This window comes from Grampus griseus (assembly GCF_964374135.1).
Source record: "Grampus griseus genome assembly, chromosome: 14".
In the NCBI taxonomy this organism is placed as follows: domain Eukaryota; kingdom Metazoa; phylum Chordata; class Mammalia; order Artiodactyla; family Delphinidae; genus Grampus; species Grampus griseus.
Genome location: NC_139008.1, coordinates 43,702,974 through 43,727,966, shown reverse-complemented (window position 1 = coordinate 43,727,966; position 24,993 = coordinate 43,702,974). Strand labels below are relative to the sequence as shown.

The following is a 24,993-nucleotide window of genomic DNA, read 5'->3' as shown; positions in this document are numbered from 1 at the left end:
GCCCTCTGGCCTGACCCTCACCCAGCCTTCCGTTTCCCTTGCTCTGCTCCGTGCCTGCCACCTCGCTTCTGTCTTCTGCCACCATTACCCATAACTCTGGACAGGTGGGCCAGATACCCACTATTTTCTATTTTTCTCTTTTTGGGGTTGAGGGCGCAGGGCCGCATCCTCACGGCCCAGCCGGGGTTTAGAACCAAGAAAGGGCGGCCACCTCCAAACACCTGTAGTATTCTGCCTCCCCGCCCCCTCCCCAATCTGGCGCACTGAGGTCTTGGTACCTGGCCTAGGACAGGTGATCATTTGAACTCAGAAGCTGGATCGAAAATAAAAAGGACGAATATGGTTGCTAGGGTTTCTAATTCTTATAAAGCAGGAAAGCAGAGAGGACAGAGACACCCCCGCCCACAGCCAGGCGGACTCCATATGCCCCATTATTGATTCCCCTCTCTCCTCCTGCCTCGTCCCCCACCTCCTGTCCTGTTTGTTTTAGTTACGAAATGTTGTGGGCACCTCAGTTGTGACTGAAAAGTAACCTTGAAACACGCCGTCCTGACTGTCAGAGACAAATAGTCTCCCAACCGTCGCAGCAGCTGGCGGGGCCGCGCGCGCCCTGCGCCCGGCACCCGGACCGTGGGACGGGGCTCCTCCCCTCCAGCCGCCCCGTCCGGCGCTGGAGGCCTGGCTCCCGCCGGGGAGGCGGGACCCAGCGCCCCGCACCCCTCCCGAAGCCGCTCCGGGTCTTAACTGTAACGGGAGGGGCCTCCCAGCAGCCGCAACAGGCGAGTTAAAGGTGTGTACACAGTTTTTCTAAATACGACAGCGCTTTGCAGATTGGCTCTGTCACCGGTTGGTTGTTTTGACAGGGAATGAGCCCTGAGAACTAAGAAATCCGGGATAAATAAATGCGGCTTTGATAAGGCTCTGCAGGGGCGAGAGCGGGCGCAGAAGCCGGACGCGCCCTCGGACAGGCGCGCCAGGGGCCCGGCTCTGTGGGACGGGGACGGGGCCAGAGCCCTGGGCCGCTCCACTGGGTGGCCTCCTCCCGGGTCCCTCCTCCCGTGGAGACTCCCCGCAGACGAAAGGGGGCTGGACCCGGGCGCCCACGCGCCCACCCGCCCCGCTCGCCAGTCCGGGCTCCGCGTGCCCGGCGCAGGGCAGCTGCGCGGGCGCCGAGGGCAGGTGCTGGGCGCCGGCCGGGGCTCCCTCTCACCCAGGTGTGAGCTGATTATTCAAATGGGCTGCCCCGGGTCTGGGGATTGGAGGCCCGCGGCCGCGCGCCGCGCTATATCACCAGCAGCCCACGTCACTGCGGCACTTGTCCGCTGCGCGGTCCACACCTCCTCCTCCTCCTCCTCCCTTCCCCCCCTCCTCCACCACCTCCACCTCCTCCTCCTCCTCCTCTTCTCCACCCCCCCCCCACCCGCCCCCGCGCCGCGCGCTTCCCGCCGCCTCCCGGCAGCTCGGCACTGCCAGCCTCGGCCTCCACCCGGCAGCCCGCGAGCGCGGCGGCGGCGGCGGCGGCGGCGGGCGGCGGGCGCTCTGGCAGCGGCGATCGGCTCCGGGCCTCCTCCCACCCTCGGCCCCCTCCTCCCGCGACTCACCCCTCCCGCCCACTTCCAGCCACTGCCTCTGGCCGGCCGAGGGAGAGAGGGAGTGGAGCCGAGAGAGAGGGAGCGCGAGAGGGAGGGAGGGGACGGTGCCTTGGCTGACTTTTTTTAGAAAGGAGGGTGGGGGTGGGGGGGTGATTGCCGGTCGTTTGCTGGGGCTGTTAAATTTTAAACTGCCATGCACTCGGCTTCCAGTATGCTGGGAGCGGTGAAGATGGAAGGGCACGAGCCGTCCGACTGGAGCAGCTACTATGCCGAGCCCGAGGTAGGCACTCGCCTTTGCCGGGGGAAGCGGGGTGGCGACGTCCGCTCTCGGCCCCAACCTCTGGACCGCTTCCCCGGCCGGCCCCCGGCCCCCACCCCAGCCGCTCCGGGCAGCCGCCTTTTCCACCCTCCTTCGACTCAGATGGGTCTCTTTTTTATACGACACACTGTTAGCCTTGAGATAATATTAACTTTGTGATCAAATATTGACTTGCGGCGCCTCCAAATCCTCTTCGTGGCCGAGCCACGCACTATCCTAACAGAGTTGTGTTTGGCAGCGCGCGGCTGGGGAGGGGTGGGAGGTCGGCCGGCGAGGGGGTGGGGAGCTGGAGTGGAGAAGGTGGGTAGTAGTTGGGGGCTGAGGTAGAGAAAAACGGTCCAGGACTAGGCGACAAAGAGAAAGAAAGTTTGTGGCTGCAGAGCCCAGCCGCGTGTAGTTCTGTCCGCGGTCCCCTCCCTGTCCCTCCACTCAATGCCTCCGGCTGGCCCCAGACTGCGCGCAGGTACCGCGTTTCGGTTCCCCTGGGGCCCAGAATGGGGTCCCGGGAGGAAGGCTGAATGGCGAGGACCCTGGGATCGTCTCCGCGAGAGGCCGCCGGGCGCCCTGCGCCTTGTCCCACAGGTCGCTGGCCAGGGTCGGAGGTGGCGTCCGGGGCCGCGGCGCCTGCTCGGTATGCTGGCGTGAGAGTCGGGGAGACTCTGCGGGGGGGAGATGCATTTGGGATGCCTGGCTTGGGGCGCTCCCGGGGACCTCTGTTTAAGAGTCTGAGCGAGGCGCAGGAGGGCGAGGAGGCGGCCACGGGCGCAGAGCGGCGGCCCCCGCGCCACCTCCCCGAGGGCGATCGCGGCGCGCTCCGGGTGAAATGGACGCGGGGCCGGGGCCGGGCGAGGGCAGGACTCCCCGGAGGCCTCCCTGGAGGCGGGGGCCTGGGCTGGCCCGGTGGGCGGGGGGTCAGGCCGGGCGCGCTTCAGCCGCGGTGCTAACGCTGTGCGCCTCCCTCCGGGCTCTGTCCTCAGGGCTACTCCTCGGTGAGCAACATGAACGCCGGCCTGGGGATGAACGGCATGAACACGTACATGAGCATGTCGGCGGCCGCCATGGGCAGCGGCTCGGGCAACATGAGCGCCGGCTCCATGAACATGTCGTCGTACGTGGGCGCGGGCATGAGCCCGTCCCTGGCCGGCATGTCCCCCGGGGCGGGCGCCATGGCCGGCATGGGCGGCTCGGCCGGGTCGGCCGGCGTGGCTGGCATGGGGCCGCACCTGAGCCCGAGCCTGAGCCCGCTCGGGGGGCAGGCGGCCGGGGCCATGGGCGGCCTGGCACCCTACGCGAACATGAACTCCATGAGCCCCATGTACGGGCAGGCAGGCCTGAGCCGCGCGCGCGACCCCAAGACGTACCGGCGCAGCTACACGCACGCCAAGCCGCCCTACTCGTACATTTCGCTCATCACCATGGCCATTCAGCAGAGCCCCAACAAGATGCTGACGCTGAGCGAGATCTACCAGTGGATCATGGACCTCTTCCCCTTCTACCGGCAGAACCAGCAGCGCTGGCAGAACTCCATCCGCCACTCGCTGTCCTTCAACGACTGCTTCCTCAAGGTGCCCCGCTCGCCCGACAAGCCCGGCAAGGGCTCCTTCTGGACTCTGCACCCCGACTCGGGCAACATGTTCGAGAATGGCTGCTACCTGCGCCGCCAGAAGCGCTTCAAGTGCGAGAAGCAGCTGGCCCTGAAGGAGGCCGCGGGCGCCGCGGGCGGCGGTAAGAAGGCGGCCGCCGGGGCCCAGGCCTCGCAGGGTCAGCTCGGGGAGGCCGCCGGGCCGGTCTCCGAGACTCCGGCGGGCACCGAATCGCCCCACTCGAGCGCCTCCCCGTGCCAGGAGCACAAGCGAGGGGGCCTCGGGGAGCTGAAGGGGACGCCGGCCGCGGCGTTGAGCCCCGCGGAGCCGGCGCCCTCGCCAGGGCAGCAGCAGGCCGCGGCCCACCTGCTGGGCCCGCCGCATCACCCGGGCCTGCCGCCAGAGACCCACCTGAAGCCGGAGCACCACTACGCCTTCAACCACCCCTTCTCCATCAACAACCTCATGTCCTCGGAGCAGCAGCACCACCACAGCCATCACCACCACCAGCCCCACAAAATGGACCTCAAGGCCTACGAACAGGTGATGCACTACCCCGGCTACGGGTCCCCCATGCCGGGAAGCCTGGCCATGGGCCCGGTCACGAACAAAGCGGGCCTGGACGCCTCGACCCTGGCCCCAGACACCTCCTACTACCAGGGAGTGTACTCCAGGCCCATTATGAACTCCTCTTAAGAAGACAGCGTGACCTGGCTAGCCTGGACCCAGACGGGAGAGACAGGAAATGGGGTAGAGACCCTGAGAAAGGGGTGCTGGAAAGTTGCGAGGCAGAAGGACCCATCACACCCCTGCCCCCCCGGAACAGAGGTCTCCCCCACCCTCTGCAGCCCTTCCCTCCCTCACATGGGCCACACTGATGTTTATCATGCTATATAAGGAGGGAAAGGGAAAAAAAGATAGTCAAAAAAAGAGAAAAAGGAAAGCCTCAGTTTCCACTACTGTGTAGACGCCTGCTTCTTTAAGCACCTGCGAATCCTGACTTTTTGTTGTTGTGGTTTATCTCCGTTGCTGTCATTGCAGGGAAGTCTTACTTTATTTAAAAAAACAAAAAAACAACAAAAAACAAAAACAAAACAAAAAAGAAAAAACACAAACTTTTGTGAGTGACTCAGTGTAAAACTGTAGTTTTAACAGAAAACAGAGTTGTACTGTTGTTTAAAGAAGAGAAAAAATGATGTAAGGGTCTGTTGTAAATGATCAAGAAAAAGAAAAAAAAAAAGCATTCCCATTCTTGATACGGTGAAATTCAGGTCTCGAGTCTGATTAATTTATGGTTTCCGTGTGCTTTATTTATGGCTTATAAATGTATGTTCTGACTACAAGGACCAGAGTTCCACGAATCTATATTAAAGTGTTATTGCCAGTTTTTTGCTCTGAATCTTCAAGATTTTTTTTTTTTCCTTTGCCTGATTTAAAAAACAAACAGACCTGGGAATCAGTTTAAAATTGAGGGAGGGAGATCCTGGCTGGTTGCAGGTTTTATTTTATTCTGGGGGAGGTAGTTGCTGTTTTATCAACTGTTTATTATTAGCATTTTCAGACAAAGTAAAGTTGAATGAATTTGACAGTAAACAGACACATACCCATTGCCCAGATCCTACAGTTCCCATTTCACGATACTTGTTATACAGCATATCTATCCATCTATCCACACCTCCATCGGTCCACTTATCTTATTTTCCTAGATGCATTTCAAAGTAAATTTCAGACTTCAGTACACGAAACACTTCAGCAAGGACATGTTAATGGAACTCAACATTGTTCAAGGTTACTTCTTTGAATTTTGGGTTTAACTTTACACACAGTGAAACTCACAGATCCCAGGTGAACCATTCTGGGGATTGTGGGGATGATGCAGGTTTATCTCCGAAGCCTGGAGAAAACCACACATCCTATCTGTATTTTCCAGCTGGGCCATGTGAAGGTGCAATGTTGTTGACATCTCTGGGACCCTGGGGCTGGCTTCTCTGGAAAGAAGCCTGGATTTTCCATGTTTTTTCCTGTATGTCCAATCCTAGGCCTCCCTTCAAGGCAGGGAGCCCCGATTGGACTTGCAAATTTCTGGTGCAGCTCTTTTCCTTTTCATCACTGCCTCTCTGCACCCATTCACCCTTCCATGGAATTGGAACTCTGCCTGGATTGAGAGCCTCAGGCCTCTGTCCACACTCCACCCTCCATCCCACCCTCCACCTTCACTTAGGTGTTCTGCACAACCTTGGTAGAACTTGCTGCAGCCCAGGAGTAGTGAGGCTTCTGGAACCATGCTTTTGAGCATCTGGTCTGGAGAAACAAAAGACTTTCTCCTGGAAGTGATTTTAAAGGGCACTCAGGGTCCTGATGAAAATCTTTTAAAATATGTGTAACTGGGGGATAAGGCAGAGGTAAGGGGGTGTCCTGCACGGCTGGCCAGGTGCCCCTTGTCAGGGGTGGGATCCCAGGGTCTGCAGGTTTTCTCCCTCCCCACTCCACCCAAACTCGGAGCGAGGCCTTGGCCAAGAGGCCTCTTAGCCCGGGTTGGCAATCTAGGATTACAGCACCAAGGAGGTGAGTGGGTATGTTGTGATTCTTCAAGGAAAACCGGAAAGTATAAAGAAAGACCCAGAATAAATTCTTACAAATCGCACTGCCTCTCTCCACAGACAGCCTAGTGGCCCTAAATCCTCGGCCAACCGAAGTGGAAACCTTGGAGGCCAAGCGGGGCCCAGCTTCGCAAAATGGGCTCCGCTTTGGCTTTGCCCTGGGCATCTGCTGGCAGGCAAGTTGGCCGAGCGAGGGCAGGAGCCATCCAGGGAGCAGCTAGCTTGCGGTGGGTGAGAATCTCCGCAGAGTCGGAGGCCAAAACTTTCGGACTCAGCTTTCTAAGCTCAGGCTCCCATGTCCCGGACTAGATCTTTGGGCTTCTCGACCATCTAAACTTGGAGTGTCCCAGCTTCGCCCCCAAGCCTGGATACCACCTCTGCGAGAGCCCTCCTCACCTTGCGGGGTCTCTCTGCCCCTCAAACCCTGGCCTTCCCACGCGCCTGAGGGGGGTTGGTCCTCGCCTCTGCCTCCCGCCTCCAAATCCCTTTTTAACATGCCACATTGTCCCGAAGAAAACAAGGAAGAGAAATTGGGGAGGGGGGTGGTGGGAGGGATCCGGAGGTCGCAGCCAGCAATCAGGGCCGTCTCTCCCCCTGGCAAGGACACACACGTCGTGAGCCCAGCCTGAAATGTGTTTCATTATCACATAAAAGGCTCCCGTGGCGAAGGAGCGGAGAGGCAGGGCCGGGGGCCGAGTGCGGGACAATGAAGGCTGAAAGCTCTGCCCTAACCTGCTATGTTTCCTATCGCACGTCCATTGTGCGAGGGTCGTTTTAAACTACTTAGCGTGCCCCCCTCCACTGATCCCGGCCAGATAAGATATAGTTCTGTCCGAATACATAAAAAGGATGTCGGGGAGCCGGCCGCTCCGGAGGCTTTTCTGCGCGTCCTGCGTCTTTCACACCCCTCATCCTCCCGCCCCAGACCCTCCCCCCGCAGGGCCCCCAGCTTACTGGCGCTCAGACCGCCCTCCGCCCGCGTTCCCCAACTCTGCGTGGTAGGGTGCAGCGTTTGTTTTTCCCTCTCTCTCCCTCTTTTTCTTCCTTTTCCCCGCGCCATCCGCGCGCGGGTTTAAGCATCCGTGATCTGTGAATAAACAGTCAGTAAACAACCGAAAAAAACATTCTAGATCCGAATTCCAGGAGGGTAAACTTTCCATGCCACGTCACACTTCAGCAAATTTGCACAGATATTATATTGCCTCTCCCTCCTTTATTATTTTTTTTCTTTTTTGCCAGGATCCCATTGTACTTAACTGAATTTTATAACGCTGATCGATATCTTGGTAAAATATTCATTTTTAAACTAGCGGGCAGTGAAATCTTTGCTTTGTGTGCTAAAGTCAACAGTCGCTAGGTTTGAGCTCAAATAAATGCGGGGATGCCTCGGCTCGGAGCAGTCGGCCGCCTCCCTCCGCGCTCTGGACGCTCCGCTGCCGCCGCCGCCCGCCTGCCCGCCGCACCGCAGGTAGGGAGCGCGCCCACTCAGGGGCCGCGCCCGGTCCCCGCCGAGCGTGCGCCCCCCACTCCCGTCCGCGCGCCTCCCCTCCCCCAGCCAGCCCCTGGCCCTTCCCGAGGCTTCGACGCCTGGGAGACAGGGAGTGAGAAGCTAAGTCGCGGAGACCCCGGGGCTGGGGAGGTGGCCTTTTTGCGGGGGATTCTGAGGATGCTCGGCGTGGGAGGATGAGGGGTCGAGGAGCTACACACTCAGACTGAATCTGGGCCCTGAGCACAACTGAAAGTTTGGTGGGACCCCGAAGCGACAGGAAGCCACCACAGGCCCCTGCAGCCGCTCCGGGCTGCTGATTCGATACGAGGGCCGCCTGTCGCCCTAGGACGGTGGGAAGATGGAGGTGGGGGCCGGCCTTGGCCTCAGAGCCTGGGATGGGGACGCTGGAAGACGGCGCACTGGTACTGGGAGGCTGTACACCGAGGCCCGAGCGTGGACGCGCATGGGTTCCAGTTCCGTCTCTGGGGTTCCAGGAAGCCCCGAGGCCCAGGCGGCGGTGGGGTTCCCGCCGTCCGGGAGCCGAGGAAGGGCAGCGCCTTTCCGAGCGGCCGGGGAATCCTGCGTTCTCGCCGCGAGAGTGCACGGCTGCAGGCAGGTCAGGGAGACTCCGGGCCACTAGCCCGGTCCAGGAGGGAAAGGCCGAACCCGGCCGCGGGGCCGTTCTTCACCCACTTCCCCCGCGCTGTCCCGGGGCACCGGGTTTGGAGGATCGGACAGACCGATCGCATCTGTCTGCAGTCTGCGGGAAGGCGACGGCTCGGAAAACTAGTGATTCCGAGGCTGCCAGTTGACACCGCAGGACCCTCGGTTGTCGAGGGCAGGGTAGGAAAAGGTGTCTTTCCTCTGGGGTCTACCAGGTGGCCCCCATCAATCTGCATTACCCCTGACGGTTTGCTTTCTACGGCGGGGTGTCTGGCTCGTGATAGGCCTACGCCGGCTCGGTCAGTTTGGTATTTCGCCAGGACGTACGTAGGTCGCGCTAGGTCCCGGGTCACCGCAATTGCCCGCCACCCCAACTGGAAAGTTCTTCTAGTCCGTGCTGCAGTCACCCAGATCTCGGACCCAAAAGGGCAGAAATCGGTCCCGGTGATTGGCAGGGTCAGTTTTGTGGACACCTCCATGCGTGGGGACCCTGGGCGCCCGGTCCCCTCCTTCCCCGGCGCCCGGGGCTGCGCGCGCCTTTGTCCACCGCGCCCGAGGCCGACAAGGGAGCGCACCCGCCTCCCTCCAAGTCCGGCTCCGGCTCGCGTGGCTGGTTATCTCCCCTGAACGAGATGGCCCGCCTGCGGGACACACGCGAGGCTAATCGTTTTTTAATAATTAATGCCTCCCCGTTCCGCTGGTAATGCGCGGCCTCGAATCCGTCAATTACTTGTCATTAGACGGTGTCGCCCCACGGCCTTTCCTCGGGCCTTTGACGGCGCCGGGTCACCGCGCCCGGCCCACTCCACGGCCGAATGAAAAGGTGCCCGGCCTTTGAGAGCCGGTGCGGAGTAGCCGCGGCCCTTAATTCAGTGCGAGTTTTGAAAGAAAGACCCTCGCTGAAGAGATGTAATCTTCCAAATGGCCAATTTAAACCCCTGATGTTTATCGTCCGCCTCTCCCGGCTTTATACAGAGAAGCAGGTCTTCAGGGCTTTGGGGGAATTTTAATGTGCGGGTGACGCAGGGAGAAGCGAGAGATACTGCTTAATAGGGTGCGGGGAAGGGGGGTGTTTGCTCAAGAAGGCACCTGGAGGTACCTCGGGGTAACTGGTTTTCTCTGGGGCAGTGCACTCTTCTGAGTATCGGGGGTCTGGAGGTCCTCCCGGCTTGGGGCTGGAGTCGCGGAAACAGAATCTTCTGAATTGCGTAGACCAGAACTGTCCGGAGAAAGCAGCAGGGCCACTGGGGCCGGGAATCTTCACCCTGCTCCAGGGGGTAGGAAGGAAACGTTCTCTGAGTCCCCCATCCGCACCGCGGACCTAACCTCGCGGGCTAGCATCCACAGGCTTACGGGCACCCCGTCCAGCCACAGAGGAGACCCCCCCCCTCACACACACCCCTTCGCACCACCATCTCCAATGTGCTGTCACCACTGCAGCAGAAGAGCAAGATTTCAGACCCTAAATGTCTCTGCTGGGTCAGGGACACAGTGGACACCAGCCCGGCCACAGCACCATGGCAACCCAGGCCGCCCAACAGTTGGTGGCATGAAATTATAAAAACAAAAACAAAAATGCAAGAAAAAACTCTCCAAGAGTTTGCCGCTCGATTTAATTATCTGCTGCTCTCTTCTCCCGTCAAATGTTCTTTATACCATAAACAGATATCTGAGGGTCTCAGAGCCTTATATGCCCCTTTTGGAGTGAAAACAATACACTGCATGTACAGCCCCCCTTGACGGCAGAGCCAGCTCCTGCTAAGCTTTACAGACGTCCGACTACACGTTTCTTACAGCTTCTAACCCCAGGACTGGTTTTCCTCTGAGAAGAGGAAAAAAGAGAATGTAGGGTGGAGGAAAAGATCATGAGGAATGTGGGAGAAAGTATTTTAAAATGGATGGGGAAAGGCCAGCTGGCACAGGCCCGTGTGCCCGGCCACCCATCCCACCCCCCGCCCGGGGTGGGGGGAATCCTGGGCTGCTCCTGAGGCTACGTCCTTTCTCAGGCAGCCACAATAATTGAGATTTTTTGAGAAATTCCTTTTTGATGAGATGCACCGGATATGGGCAGGATGGTACAGGCACCTCCAGAGACAAGCAAACAAAAATTGCATGGTATAGACGGTGTCCCCAGTGGCACTCAGCGGGGTCCCCATCTCCTGGCAGGCTGCCTCTCCCTTAGACAAAACTCCCAGGGAGCGCACTACCCCCAGCCCTCCAGGGGTTGCCTCAGAAGCCTAAATCCTGGGGCATCTTCCCCATTCTGTTCACAGCCTTCCTGCCCACTCTCTCATCCTTTCTCTCCTTTCTTCTTTAAAACAATCGTGTGTGTCCCCCCCTCACCCCCTCCCGCCATTGTATTTGTTGATGACCTAACACGCTCACACCAAAAGCCACACACAGAAAACCAACAACGTGGGTTGGGAGGGGAGACCAATTATGAGTGAGGCTAACAAGCGGGGAACACCCAAGTTGAGGCCGGCTGTCTCCTGGGAGACTGATGGAGGCTTATTTTACAAGCTGTCATTCCGCCCTGGTCCCTATTGCCAGACTGGAGGTGATTCCTACTCTCCCCTCCCCCAAGCCCTGCACCCTTGGGGCTTGTTCCAGATTCTTTTTATATCCTCTGCATAAGGTACAGAGGACAGGGTGGTTGCACAAGCACATCTTCACAGCAGTGTCCTTAGTTTTTACATTAGTGGCTGTTCCTCAGAGCTCCAACCTCACTACCAACAAAACATGGACTGGTCAGATGTCCCTGTCATACATGTCCCCCCTCTCCACCAGGTTCCCATGAGAAGGCATTGACTTATCCTTCACACACACCTCTCTCTCTCTTTCTGAAAAGAAGGTGGGGAATTTTACTGACAGATAATACAACCGATAGCCGAGAAGCTGAAAAGAGCCACACGAATGAAGTTGCATTCATTCATGCAAAACTAGAGGTTCTCAGGTCTCCTTAGGGCAAGTGCCTGGGGTTAAACTCTCTCTTTAAGCTCATTGGAGGCACTGATATTCCTGCAATGCCAGGATACCGTGCCAGCAAGTCCACATTGATTTAACTTAAACACATCAAATGAACCGAGAGGGAAATTTTCCACATCACAAACGTAGATGCGTGAGGGAAAAATACTGGGATGTGATGCAGATGAAAACTTTGGAATCAGAATAGTTTGCTAGTTTTTAGTTCTACTTGCTTAAGTGGCTTCACTTCTGCTCACTTAAATGGCTGAGGACTAGACTTTCTTCCTAGGTAAAGCAGCTTTCCCATGGTTTCACTTTTTTTGAAAAAAACGTAAAACACAGGTTTCAAGAATAAGCAGGAACGTTTTTGGACCAAGGTTGGTCACGACCCCAGCAAATCAAAATAAGGTCGCATGCGTGTGAATTTTGACTTATTTCATTAGAAATAGGACCTCAATTCATTATTTTTTTCTCTCTTCACAAAGTAGATGTAGTTATATAATGGATTCTGTTGAACTTTTTGCTCACATAAAGAAAAGCATACGGTTCTTAATTTGAAGACTTGGGTGTTCAAAGTGCATTACTTAAAAATAGAAAACAATCTTAGGAAGTGTTTGGCGAGAGCGCTTGGGAGGAGCTAAGGTGTGAAGTGGGAGCTGGGGGACTGGGGAGGGCAGATGACGATGAAATGACATTTTCTGTGAAGACCAGGGTGGAATGTCAGCCAGGACAGGACCTGGGTCACAGAGGGCTCTGTATGGGGGCCAGAGGCATCTTTAGCAGAGAAAGCAGGAAGCCAACGTGTGTACACTCTGCTCTAAAAGATACAACCCTCTGCTCGAGCTTCCTGCTTGCCTTACCTTCTAAAACCCAATCTAAGAAATTTAAAATAAACGAGACCAATTCAACTATATACCTTCTAGTCAGTCTGCAATTCTGAGCTACATTAAGCTGAGCTGTTTACACACAGAAAGAAGTTGCAACTTCAACAACTCTCTGGCGGAGAAAATTTACCCTCTACCCAGAAAAATGAGTCCATTTGGGGCAAAACTTTTGCCCTACTTTCTACCATCTTACTGTATCTCCCACCCCCGCCCCAGCCCCTCCACGTCTTTTATTGATCACAACTGTATTCCATCCACCACCAGTCAGTGGGGTCCCCTCTGTGCCAGACACTATGCCAGGTGTCTTCATGAGCATGACCTCAGTTAAGACCACTCCCCTCCCCAGTAGCTGTCAGAATTTATGGGTGATGGGCCCGGGCAGAGAGAAGTTAGAGAAAAAGCTTCCATTTCAGAGCTCAGCGTTGAATTCAAATCTTTCACCTCTGTGTTCTTTCAACTCTTCCTGGTTTCATATGGCCTGGGCACAGACCTCTCTGATTCCAATGCAGTAGGGAGCCTGCCTTCGCCAGGACCCCCAAGTTTGTAAAGTGAGCTGCTGATGGTAAGCGGAGGTGACGGGGCGGAGGGGACCGCAGTGTTAGAAGAAGGCTAGAAAGAAACAAGAAGGTCTCAAGAAGAACAGGCTTGAGCACTTCTTGGAAGGATGGCAGAGACCCTGCCCACTGTCCTAGAAGGGGTCAGGGTGGGTTATGTCTGGGGTCAGGCTGGCTTCTCTTTTGCCCTCTTGGAGTTAGAATTCCCATGCGACCATGGCCCCAAAGCCAGCCAGAGGATCAGTCAGGCCTGGACCACGACTCCTCCCCGTTCAAGCTTCTGGGACCAGCTGGCTAAGGCTGGAAGGGAGGAGAGGGCAGAGAATCGGCAGCTAGATGGCTCTTGCATTGTGATTAGAAAGAAAAAATGCCAGAGAAGAGGAAAATGTCAGGGGCAGAAACAATAGCCTGACATATGGGCTTAAAATAACCCACGTCCGAGGTGCCGCCTGTCAGCTTTACTCCTTACGGGGGTTTTGGATCAGGGGCCAGGAATTCCTGAGAGCCTCTCGCCTCTGACCTCCCCCTGACCCACACCTGGTGGCCCGACAGCCCAGGTGACAGCACAGCTGGAGCGCACCCACCGATCACAGCTGGGCCCCTGCACGCCCCCACTTCAACACAGCTGCAAGAGACCCCGTCCCCACAGCCGCCTCCCCCACGCACATACAGATGCAGATCGGGATAAACACCTGCCTCCAGGTTGAGCCCTGAAAGGGATGCCGGCCCAGGTGGACGGGCCTGCTTCCATCACAGAGGGTGGCTGGGACCCGGCACTCAGTAGGCCTGCAATCTGGGAGAAGGGCACCACCCCGGCCGAACTGTACACGGGCACAGGGGTGCCAGCCAAGGATGGTTCACGCCTGCTTATGCCACATGGAGGTCTCCTTTTCTTTTTGACTTACTGCAAGTTCAGTCCCCTGGACTGTCTGTTTTTAGTGGGGTGGGGATTTCCTGCAGACTGAGCCCCTCCCCTTTTGGGATTTCAGGGGAGGCTCTGGACAACTGGGTCCTAAGGCCAGCTCTGCACACAATGATGTCTCAGGCATGGGGGACCAACTCTTGGAAGTGAATGGAGTTCTGGATTAAACCAGACTCCCCACTCCAAACTGATAATGGAGACGTTAGATTGAGGTGGGGAGAAAGACAGTTACCACAGTCAGACTAGGTGCGGAGCCTTCTAGTGACCCCAAGAGGGGGGGAGAATGCGATCTTGGGTCCTGTCTGGGGGCGAGCTGGGGACAGGAATCCAATCTGCATTTTAGCCTCTCTCCACTTTAATTGCCACTCCCCTCCAACCAGCAGATTTGCCAATTAAAGGCCAATCTCTCTTGATTTCTTTGCTTTCGAAGGACATTTCGATTCACCCAGGCAGACAATTAAATCTCCTTGTCGCCTCTCCCTTCCCAGAGCCCAGAACAAGGTGCCTCTGTATCTCTTGCCAGCATTCAGCAGCGGGAAGGAGTTGATCTCAGGTGCTAACCTGCAGTTATCAGGATGCCAGACTCATTTAGGGGGCTCAGCTCTGGAACCCGAGGCCATCCCTTCATTGATCCTGGAAAGCGCTGTTTAGATTTTGCCCTTGCTCAGTAAACAACCGAAAGTAACTGTGGGATTTCTCCCTTGTATTCAGCAGAATCCCCCCCCCCCCTCTCTCTCTCTCTCTCTCTCTCTCTCTCTCTCTCTCTCACACACACACACACACTCCTCCCCTCCCTCAGGCTCCTATCAGTCATGAAAGGACAGTCAGTCCACAGTCGTTTCATAGCACCCTCAGCTAACCTCTGCCCCCAGCAGCTGTGTCTTCTGGGGGTGCTACTCTTTCCTCTGAGGACTAACAGCTCTCCCAAAGGACATGGCCTCCCAAGTTCCTAAGTCTGTAGGGAAAGTTTCCTGCTGGGACTTGAGCCCCCTGTTCTGCTAGCCCCCACCTGCTGAGACACACTCCAGGGACCTCCCTGGTCCATTCCTCCCTCCCTCCCCTCCCCCACCCCAGGCCTGCCAAGCCCTCTCTATCTTTGGTCAGCCAGTGGCCTCTTGGACCCAGCTGAACACAGCTGGGGGTTGGGAGAGCAATCGCCGTCTGCGTCGCCTGAGCATTGCTTCTGGGTCGGCTGCCACAGTCTTGGACACAGACCTCTTTGGGATAAAAGCGAAAGAAATTGGCAAACTTACTCTGATGATCAGTGCTCTTAGGTTCTTAACAAGAGCCTCATTTACTCCTCCATTAGAATAGAGAAAGAGAAAGAGGTTCCTATTGCCCAAGTTTGCCATCCTCTGAGTAGACCTGTGTTTTAGTCGAGTCCCTGGCATGAGCTCTTCTCCAGGAGGAGGTTTGCTCTGCTGTCATCTGTGGACATCACATTCCGCCATCTATTTGTGTAAGATAAACAGAAAGACATAATTGCCAGTCATCCACAATAAGAAAGATTAGGACAAATCCTAAACAATGATCCCTTTAAATTCAATAATTGTAAAAAAAAAAATTAAAAGTCAAATGGTAAAGGTCAGTTTTCCTGAAGGTGTTCGATGCAGTCAGCCTGCTACGATGGTGTTTTCAAAAAATTAAGGAACTTTCTTTCTCAAAGTTGGTACTGCTTCAAAAGAAATTCCTTTCTTGTTTGCTTAAACCCCTTTCGTATGATAAAAAAATATTTTGCAAATGAGATCGGCTCAATACCGTTTTCCCAAATCAGCCAGCCTCAAGCAAAAAGGTTTTTGAAAGGCTCACCAATGTAATTTCTGGATCTATTCTTTCCAAAACGCCAAAACTCTAATATCTTTTAATTTCTAAAAGTCACTAACATTGTCCGTGAGCTCTCCAATTAAAAAAAATAATCCTACGAAATGAGACAAACATTCAAATCTGTAAACTTTTAGGATTTAAAATAGAAATAGCTTTCACGGTATTGAGTGTTTCACAGTAATGGGCATTAAGCAGATATATATGCATATATCTATATTTTCTTTAAATGACGTATCGTTCCTGAGAAAGCTATTTTATTATATGAGTACCTCTGGACAGGCCAATTAAGTATGTCATTTCTTTGCTCCTTACCTCTTGTAGCACAGTTTTGTGAAGGAATATAAAATGCATTTGGGGTTTTGATAGATTTATTATGTGCCAATCTATCTGTATATTTGATGAGGTTCAACTATCTCCTTGTGAGATGTATGGTGTATGGTGCGTTCAAGGATTACCGTCTACCCGTGTTACTCTTTGGCGTAGCTGCTCCCATGCAGCTTCCAGCATCCTGGCTCCAGGGTTAGGGACAGTGGCATTTTGTTAAATATCAGCTTTGAAAGGACTAAAGCTAATTACCCAATTTCACTTCGTATTTTTCTCTAAATTTTTTTTTATACAATAGCTCAAGGGTGCTAATTAAATTTCTCCCTACAAAGCCTATCGCTTTTCTCAATGTTTGTCTGTCTAGCGATGAAATTTACACTGAAAGCATTTCTGGGAGAAGTGAGTATATTGATCATTTTTGGATTGCTTAAAACTACTAATAAAATATTTTAAAATGTTTCTGGGTAAAACTAGAATAGATTCTATGTAGAACAGGAATTTGTTTGCTTTGCCTCCTTCCTTTGGGTCATGTCTGTGGGGGTCCCCCCCCCACCTGTGTGGAGCAGTTCAGCTATTTTTAATAGGCCACCTTTCTGGCGCCCAGGCGAACCCGCGCTACGTTTAGGAAAATAATTCAGGAGAAACCCGCAGACATTATTGGGAAGGGGTGTAACCTCCCCTGGCACTCTAAGGCAAGCGACATTCTGTTTGGTGCAGGGGGCGAAAAACACGACCTAACAGTGTTTACCTGTGTATTCACCCATGAAATTGAATATTATAGAAGTTGAAAAAATGCAAATCAAATTAAAACCACGGAAAATTGTCTTTGGAATTACAGCGGCCCGGAGCCCCCAAGTGTTTGCTTAAAATTGAAGCGTTTAGAAAATGAAAAACCTCTAAATTGCCCCTCTCTGCTCCCCCGCTCCCCCCAGGAAGGAAACGTACTCCTTAATTCTACTTTTAATTCTACTACAAAAATACTGAGGCGGCTCAGACACTCATCATCCGCCCGAGGCAGCAATCACGCTGTAATACGACTTTTTCTTAAAAATGAAGTATCTCCCTGTACCTAAGCTTTACTAACGTCAGACCCGCTTCAGAAACCGAGCGGCCCCAAGGTCTTCATTCTGAAAGGAGCCCCCAGCTGCTGGACCGGCTTCTCCTCCCCGCGAGGGCCTGGGACCCTCTGCCAAGGCCCCGCCGCCGGCCCCGCCCCGGGTCCGCGCCTCCTGGGGCGTGTGTCTGGCCGCGGTGTCACCAGATCCGGAGCCTGGCCTCCCCGCGCGGCCGAGCGCCGGCGGCAGAGATGCGCGCAGAGCCGAGAAAATGCGCGCACCCTGCCCTGAACTCACTTGGCCAACACAGGACTTCGTAGGGCCTTGGTGGAGGAGCCCGAAAAAGGGAAGCTCCAGACAGATATTATTTCTGAATAATAATAATAATAAGCAACAGGCAGACGGGCGGTCATTCTTGCCTTTTCCATGTCCTACAGCGCAGGGGACCGACCCCAGAAGCCCACCCAACGGACGGGCCAACCCCACCCGTAGGCGCCCGGCGCCGCAGGCTTTACTCCTTCCCGTCCAACCAGCTCCCTCCAGCCTCGGGGAGACGCAGGAAGTAGAGCCGGGGCCCCGCAGGTGCCGAGGGCGCCGCGATGGGCGGGAGACCGCCGGGAGCGCGGCGGCGGCGGCGGCGGGAAGCGCTGGTAGAGCGGCCCAGCGCTCGGCGCGACACGCGGGCGGTCAAGGGTGGGAGCGGGTCCCGGGCAGCCACGCCCACTGGCATGAACTGGGACTTTGGGGGTCGTAAGGGACGTGTGTGGCGAGGATGTGCTGGCGCGGCCCGGGAACAGCTTTCCTCTCCGTCGGTGACCTCTGAGGAAGCACTGCCTCTCTTTCTACCCTATCCACCCGACCCCAGCCCGGGAGCCTGGTGCCAAGCCCCGTCGAGGGCCGTGTGGCTTTCTCTCCCCTGGGGAGGGAGGACAGTTGGTGGACCCCGCGACGCTCGGTCCTCCCTCCTGGCCTCCTTCTCACACCTCACAGATTGAGGGGCAGCTCCTGTTCCAGAAACGCAGTAACTCCCGTGCAGACCACCCCCCAGCCGGGGCGGGGTGGGGAGCCGCCGACGCCGATTCTCACGTGAAACCTTCCCCTATATTTCCTTTCCAGGGAACCCCTGGATCAAGACCCGCTCAACGACGGCTGCGAAAACAGGCCCGTGTCCCCCCGGAACTCTTAACCCGTCCTTAAGCTGTGGTCGTCTCTTGGAGACTCGGGACCCTATTTCCAAGGACAGTTGTGGGGGACAAACTTATGTTTGTTATTTTCAAAACCAAGCGGAGGAAACAGCAGCCAATTAAAATGACATATTTTTATTTGCCTCGCACGTTGTCAGTGATTTGCCCCCCGGGATCCACAATTTTCCCAAGCCTGTTAACGGGTGACGATGAATGAGTGTCTCGTGTAATTTAATTTTCCTGTCACACTAAATAGAGCTACATTGTAAACCTTAGATCTACTCTTACTGATAGGATCGCCTTGTTTTGCCATTTGCACCATAAAGACCCCCAAAAGGGACACTGTATTGTGACCTCTACTCTTGAATTATTCAAGAACTTAATGACATTTTCCATTTTAAAAAGGAAACTAATTGCCCTTGATGTAAAGCATGTGACCTTCTCTGGGTGCCCAGTATGAGAATGTAACCATCTGTATGCGGACCCCGGAGCCGTGGAACTGCAGGACGCTGGCAAAAATAGGAGAGAGACGTGAACACAAATGAACTCCAAATGGACACTGGAATCAAGCATATTGTTTAATTTCACCCCAAGCCATGCCATATAGTTCCACAAAATCCTTTAACCTGACTAAAATCTGTATAAAAAATCCTATCAACTCAGGCCTGTTTTTTGGGGGTGTGACGTGACTTTTTAGCTAGGACAGGAACATTGAAAGTTGTGAAATCCAGTATCCCTTCATTAATGTGAAATTACTTTGTGTGATATCAAGCAAAATGCGTAATAATCTACACCCGTCCCTTTTTAATTACTATTATTATTATTGCTTTTCATCATGTATTACTACTTTCTTACTCAAAAGAAAAAAGAAACTCACAACTGTAAAGAAATTGCACCATGGTATTTGCTCTTTGAATCAGTCTGGAGTTTCCAGGAAAGCCGCATTGAAATTCTTCAGTATCAGAATTCTCACTCTTCAAATTACTTGAAAACGGAGGCTTATCTTTCTTCAAAATAAAAAGAGTTCTGGTGTATTCCCTACTGGTCTTTCACTCTTACCCCGGCCCCTAGAGGAAAGCAAAATGAGAAAAAATGCACTTCTACCAATGTTCTTTGACTTCATAAATTCACAGATCAGTGTACGAAGATGATCTGGTGCTTTTCCTGATTTATCGGGAGTAAGTCCACTGCCAGCATTAACCATTTTAAAAGTCTGAGTGAACTGGGAAGTAAAACACTTTCCCATGCTGGGCTTCAGCTATTTCTTTTGAACTTTTAAGTGATGCTTGAGACAAGGAACTGTCATTTCTGCATCAAGTGGGCAGTTCCTTTAAAAATGACACTGAATAAACACACCCAGGCTTCACTGAGACTAAACATCCTCTGTGTTAGGCTGCAAATCCACATCTTTCTCTTTTAGAATCTCTGGAAAAGAATATAAAGTGCATTTGAATATCCAACTTGGTTCTAATGGAGCCCACGTTATGTCAACAAACTGGACAGAATCACTGCTGGGGCAGCCGGGAGAGTCAGAACAGAATACCCGGCCCTCCATCTGTGCAGGGGGAGTAAGTGCTGCTTCGAAGGCGTTTGTCATGAAGCTGCTGTGGCCCAAATCATATAATGGAGTTACTGTTTTCCTATTTCTTTAAAAGAAACCTGTTTTCCTCAGTGGTGTCATGCCCTCTTTGTGTACAACATGGCAGAAAAAATTGAATAAGGATACATATCTCTTGTTGTCAGATAATAAGGACATACTTAAGAAATACATTTGAAAACATTTTCAAGTCAAGAAAAGTTGGAACACGTATGGCATGAGTGGCGATCCATCTTCTTGCATGGTTTCTGTGATAAAGGCAACACTTTCCGGGTCAAATGTTAATTTACTCATAGATATTTTTCATTTGGTTCTCCACATTGAGAAACGTTTTGAACAACGTGATATAGACTATGAGACACAGAAGAAATGATATGTGTCTCTCTAGCATTGTGTAGTATTAGAATCCAGTAATTTTTCCATGGGGACACATTGGCACTCGAAATGAAAATTTCACCTTTCAAACTGTCACCATGGATAAGTTACAGTTATTTTTCTTTTCATTTTAAAAAGCAACTCTCTTGCTCTAGGACCACTTGAAGTACATTTTAAGTACTGTGGAAAGTTTGTGGCATCTTTAGGGCTGGCAGAGCCCTCTCCTGGCCTCATTCCTGGGTCTCACCATCTTCTGAATGGATTTCTGTGTTGATATTTCAGAGAGCCAGGAGAAGGGGTTTTATCTTTACTGTGGTAGAGTGGAAGGTGTAAGAGTGGTGTGCAAGAGGTTTGATTTAGGGCCATGTTTCATCCAGTTCCATTGCCAGCTCCTGCCGTCCTCCAGAAAAAAAAAAAAAAAGAAAGGAAGGAAAGGATGGAAGGAGGGAAGGAAGGAAGGGGGAGAAAAGAGAAAAGAAAAACAAAAAACAACGTTGAAAAAATTCTCATTTGGCCTTTCTGAAAGGGTAAGTACCTCACCCACAGGGCAGGATGACACCGTAATTCTTCATCTGGAAAATGGGTTCCTTATTTCTCTATCAAGCCTGGTATGAAGGGAAGCACTGGGGCTTTGCAGTTGTGTCTCTTGGTTTTGGTGGCGATCAAGAGAGCTTTGCACTTTGGTTATTTGTAAAGATGCTGTACACTCACTGGAAGGGAAAAATGAGGCAATTACAGAGAGGGAAAGTGAGTTAGCTTAGGATATCTAGGCACATAAATATGGTCAGGCCAGCTTGTGCTTATTCCTATATAATATAATGTCTTCAGTTTCCCAGTTTCCAGAAGGGGTTGAGCAGCACCTGGGGCGTGGGGGCTTGTCCTTATCTGTTAATTGACTCCCAGCCAGAAAGACCAAGAGGGACATGTGTTCACCCTCAGCCTGAATTTGGTTACATCCTTCATCTCCTTTACATATTTTAACTGCTGATATATGTTTTTTTTTTTTTTTTTAATGTCAGTGCTAGCAACAGTTGACACTAACTTTCCATCTGGTTCTGTTTATCTGAATGTGTACACCTTCGTACATTTATTGGACTTCTGACTCTCCGTTTTTCTTCCCTGGGAAATGACATCAAGACAGGACATCTCTGACATGATTACTAAAAATACCTTTGGAAAAACTCAGTTTCTTCTGTTTAGCAAATTCTTATTTTATAAACAGGGACTACAGCCTGACTCTGGGTCAGGACCTTGCCTATGGATGGAGACGGTTATGCAGGATCAGTAAATATGTCTGTGGATGTAGAAACACCCTGTTCTGGCATGTTCTCTTTCTTCAGGGAGCTCGGGGGTACAAAATTCCTACAGGATTTTCCACCTGGTGGGTGAAGCTCATGTGCTACCCATACTGGGTTCTCCAGGACACAGGTTAGGTGTTTGGATCACCGAGTAATTAAACCTCGGACAAAATATGCCTTGAGTTCATGGAGGCTGAATGCTCTAGGCATAAAATACATCAATTTTGTAATGAAAATATAGGGACTTTTCAAAGTGTGCCGTCAGGATGTAGTTCAATTTTCAAACGAAATTCTAACGACTGCCTAACTCTCTTTGACTGCATTCTTACTTTTTCTCTAGCTTTGCTTATTCACAGATACTGGAACAAAAAGATGGGATGAAGGGAGGAGGCTTGTTTTCCTAAGAGGTGCACGTGACTGAAAGCATACAAGCTTTTCCCCATACTGAACTTTGACCATCACAGGAGTGTCCCTAAAAGTCTATAACTCTGCTGTCAGACTGCTCCTGGGGGCTTTCCCCATAGTTTTCCATGAGTGTCTGAGGAATGAGGTGGGTGCTGGGCATGAATATGAGCTCTCAGCCTAAGGGAAGAGGGTGCATGAAAATCGCGATTTGCAGACTTGGACCAAACCATCCAGCCAACAACCACCAAAACTAGTCAACACAAAGATATTAAACCATGAAAGAGTTGATTTGTCCTGCTGTACAAATTAAAGTTGCCCAAGTAGATATTTAACCTCCCCTGAAGTTACTAAAGCTTCTAGTGCATGAATAATGACGAGCAGGCACGTTTTCTGTCCTTGGCCTAAGACATCATTACTTTTCAATGACCGGAAAAAGTCCATAAACTCAGAGTGATTGTTTGGGGCAAAAGGTGGTCCAGAACCCATCCCTCATGGGTTTTTTTTGCTGGGCAATAAGGCATGGGCAATTAGTCCCTGCCTCATAGAAGGGACAAGAGTGGCCAGCCTGGAAAGAGGCCCAATAAGCCCCCCGGGCAGGTGCACATTCCCCAAGGGGTTCAGAACCCGATGGGCACACCCATGGATGCCTCTGCCATCTGCCCAGCATGGCACACACACGCAGTGCTGACGGGGACGCATCCCCAAAGGAAGGGAGTGGCCAGGACCTGGGCGTGGCCCGTGTGGACTGAGCTGTACTGTCCTTAGTATCATTTCTAGGTGTTGGGGTGAAGAAGGGCATCAAAAACAGGGATGGAACTCAACTTGTTTAAAGGAAAAAAGTCACCTCCGAGGGGCGCAGGACACCTCTCCTTTTTTGAAGACTGAGGGTCCCTCACAGCTGGCCCTTTGCTGCAGGGGGGGTTTCTAACATAATGTGATTTCTCAGTGTGCTTTGTCTCCGTGGAGAGGCTTCAGAAGGCCCTTGAAGTCCTCAGCCTTAAATCCATGTTAATAGGGCAAGTGTCTTTTTTTTTTTTTTTTTTTTTTTTTGGCGGTGGGGAGGTTTGGCTGGGAGAAGCGTTGACCCAGACTGCGCTCTGGGTAGACCCGATATCGTCGGCAGGGCACTTATTAACCAGTGTTCATTTGCAGGATCAATATTTCCAGCAAAGGAGTCCACACTCCAGTTACACAACTATGTCTCGTTTTTTTCCCTTGACACACCATTTATTTTATAAATACATCTGCCGGAGAAGAAAAGGCTGTCCGAAGGACTGTGTCTTTTATCTCCGGGATATGCAAAGCACATTTATTTTCAGCTTTTATCTCCGGAATTGTATGTTGATCCCATACATATAGATTGATTTTGTTCAGGTAGATAATGAAAAGTCAAGTGGAAAATTACACAATGGCACTCACGATCCTGGTCTTATATCGGTATATAAATTGGTTTATTATTTCATTCTATTAAAGAGGCTTTTTTTTGGTACCAGGAAAACTTCAAAATACATCAGGTTGTCAGCCTCACTGAATTTTCTTTTGGGGGAGGAAGTGGGGAGGGAGAGCAAGAGAAGGGAATTTCTCTGGCTGCCTCTGCTAATTGCACGGGCTAAATGAGCTTGCACAGGGCAGGGTCTGCAGCTACCTCCCCGGCCCACGTCGAGGTTACTCACGCAGTTTCTGTGACTTTGGGACCATTCTGGGGACAGGACAAAGGCGCCTATCACACATGTCCTGATACACAGGTGGGTATTTTTTCACTCCAGGCAATTCGAAATTTTGTCACGATGACTGGATAGGCAAGCCCTCCCACTCCCAGCACCAAGAGGCCAGGGGTGAGAATGTGGCAGCCAGATAAAAGCCACCACCAAGGGACAGCTTGGAGCCAGAATCCTGGAGGAATCGTTATTAATAAACATCTTCTGGACATTTGGTAGCCCGTGGAGCCTGCTTCAGCTTAAAGCAATTAATTCAGGACACTGACATAAACTCTCCAGGTCTTTGACAGCTTGGAGCTGAAATAAAAATGCTAGTTCTCCGGGGAAGAGAAGAGGATGGTTAGCTCTTTTCTGGACTGTTTGCTTATAGGCCCAGAGAGCAACCTTCCTTGCAGAATGAAATGCAAGGGCACAAACAATGTACCAGGGAGAGAATAGGAGATGGGAATGAGCAGTTTGAACTATTTGCTCAGCAGAAGGGCACCACAATGCTGGGCTGCTGGCTTTCCCATGCAGCCGTCGTCCCTTCTTTGGGCTCTTTTGTTGTCCCCTGGTTCCTTTGGCCAGATAAGAGCACAGCTGCAGCGTTGCTGCTAAGTAAGGCCGCACTTATACCCCTAAATCTCGGGGTGTCTTTACTGTAAGGGTGAGGCTTGTCTCTCTGTTTTTTCCTAGGGGACAGTGAGGGAGAGAACGGCAGAATGGGGGGTGAGGGACTGTGACATCTCCTGTGTCCAAATTCCTGATTTTTCTTTCTTTCTTTCTGAAATCCAAGCTGTGATCAAACAGGATCTTTGTGGGGAGTTTAAATGGAAGGGTTCAGAGATTTGTACTGGTTGTCAAGCCAAAATATTGCCTTTGGGGGAAAGGAAGGGAAGGAGGTGCGTGGGTAATGCAGGAAAGGGGAGGGTGAAGCAGAATTGTTGGTTTAAACACTCAGATTTTATGGCTGTTAAAAAGAAGAAGTTTCGAATTGGCCATTTTGAAACTGGTCGGTGATGATTTTGTCACTTCTGAAAATCATCGTGGACTCCTCCTTTCCACACTGATGTTGTTGATTCCAAATGAATAGAGGTTGCCGGAATCAGAGTAAAAACAGGATGAGCTGGCGACGGGACATAAAAGGTACTTTTGTAATTGCTGTAAATTACACCTTTCATCATAGTAAATGTCACCGAAAATATAATCAAAGTGTTCTTTCACATTTGCTCTTTTAAAGTCAAAGCCTATTTTAAATGCCATAAGAGAAGGTAGACGTGATAATAATATAAAAATAAGCACAAAGTATGGTTTACATTAGGTCAATTTTAAAGTCAAAATCTTACACAGATTTGTACCGTCTGTGTGTTCGGACTCCGTGGGCTTTACCATGGATGTTGGACTGAGAGCCAGGCAACAAGGCTGCATTTTATTCGAAAAAGGTTGATTTAGCCTGAATGGTTTTATAAGGTGAAAAGGCAAAAAGTTTACCAGCAGAGAAAATTAATGGTTTACTAAGATTGCACGAAACGTTCGCAGGCCAGAAGCCCACCTGCAGGAAATTTGAAGTTTCAATGCTGTTTGTGTGGTTTTTTTCTCACAAAACTCACAGAAAAAAACCCTTCCCTAGATTTTGCCTGCTGGGTGGTCAGAAGGGAAGGCCA

The 24,993-nt window shown here is 52.1% G+C and overlaps 1 protein-coding gene and 1 long non-coding RNA gene across 2 annotated transcripts; both read left to right on the top strand.

The window, feature by feature from the left end:
- Nucleotides 1-1,785: 1,785 nt before the first annotated feature.
- Nucleotides 1,786-4,881, top strand: FOXA2 (forkhead box A2; the record flags this gene model as incomplete). The annotated part of the gene is made up of 2 exons (XM_082671383.1): nucleotides 1,786-1,872; nucleotides 2,889-4,881. The coding sequence occupies 2 exons, from the start codon at nucleotides 1,786-1,788 to the stop codon at nucleotides 4,188-4,190; spliced, it is 1,389 nt and encodes a 462-aa protein (XP_082527509.1). The 3' UTR covers nucleotides 4,191-4,881.
- Nucleotides 4,882-7,438: 2,557 nt separating this feature from the next.
- On the top strand, nucleotides 7,439-18,695 carry LOC309833201. The gene is made up of 3 exons (XR_014297732.1): nucleotides 7,439-7,562; nucleotides 17,211-17,355; nucleotides 17,890-18,695. It is a non-coding gene; the product is annotated as an uncharacterized lncRNA (long non-coding RNA).
- The last annotated feature ends 6,298 nt before the right edge of the window (nucleotides 18,696-24,993 follow it).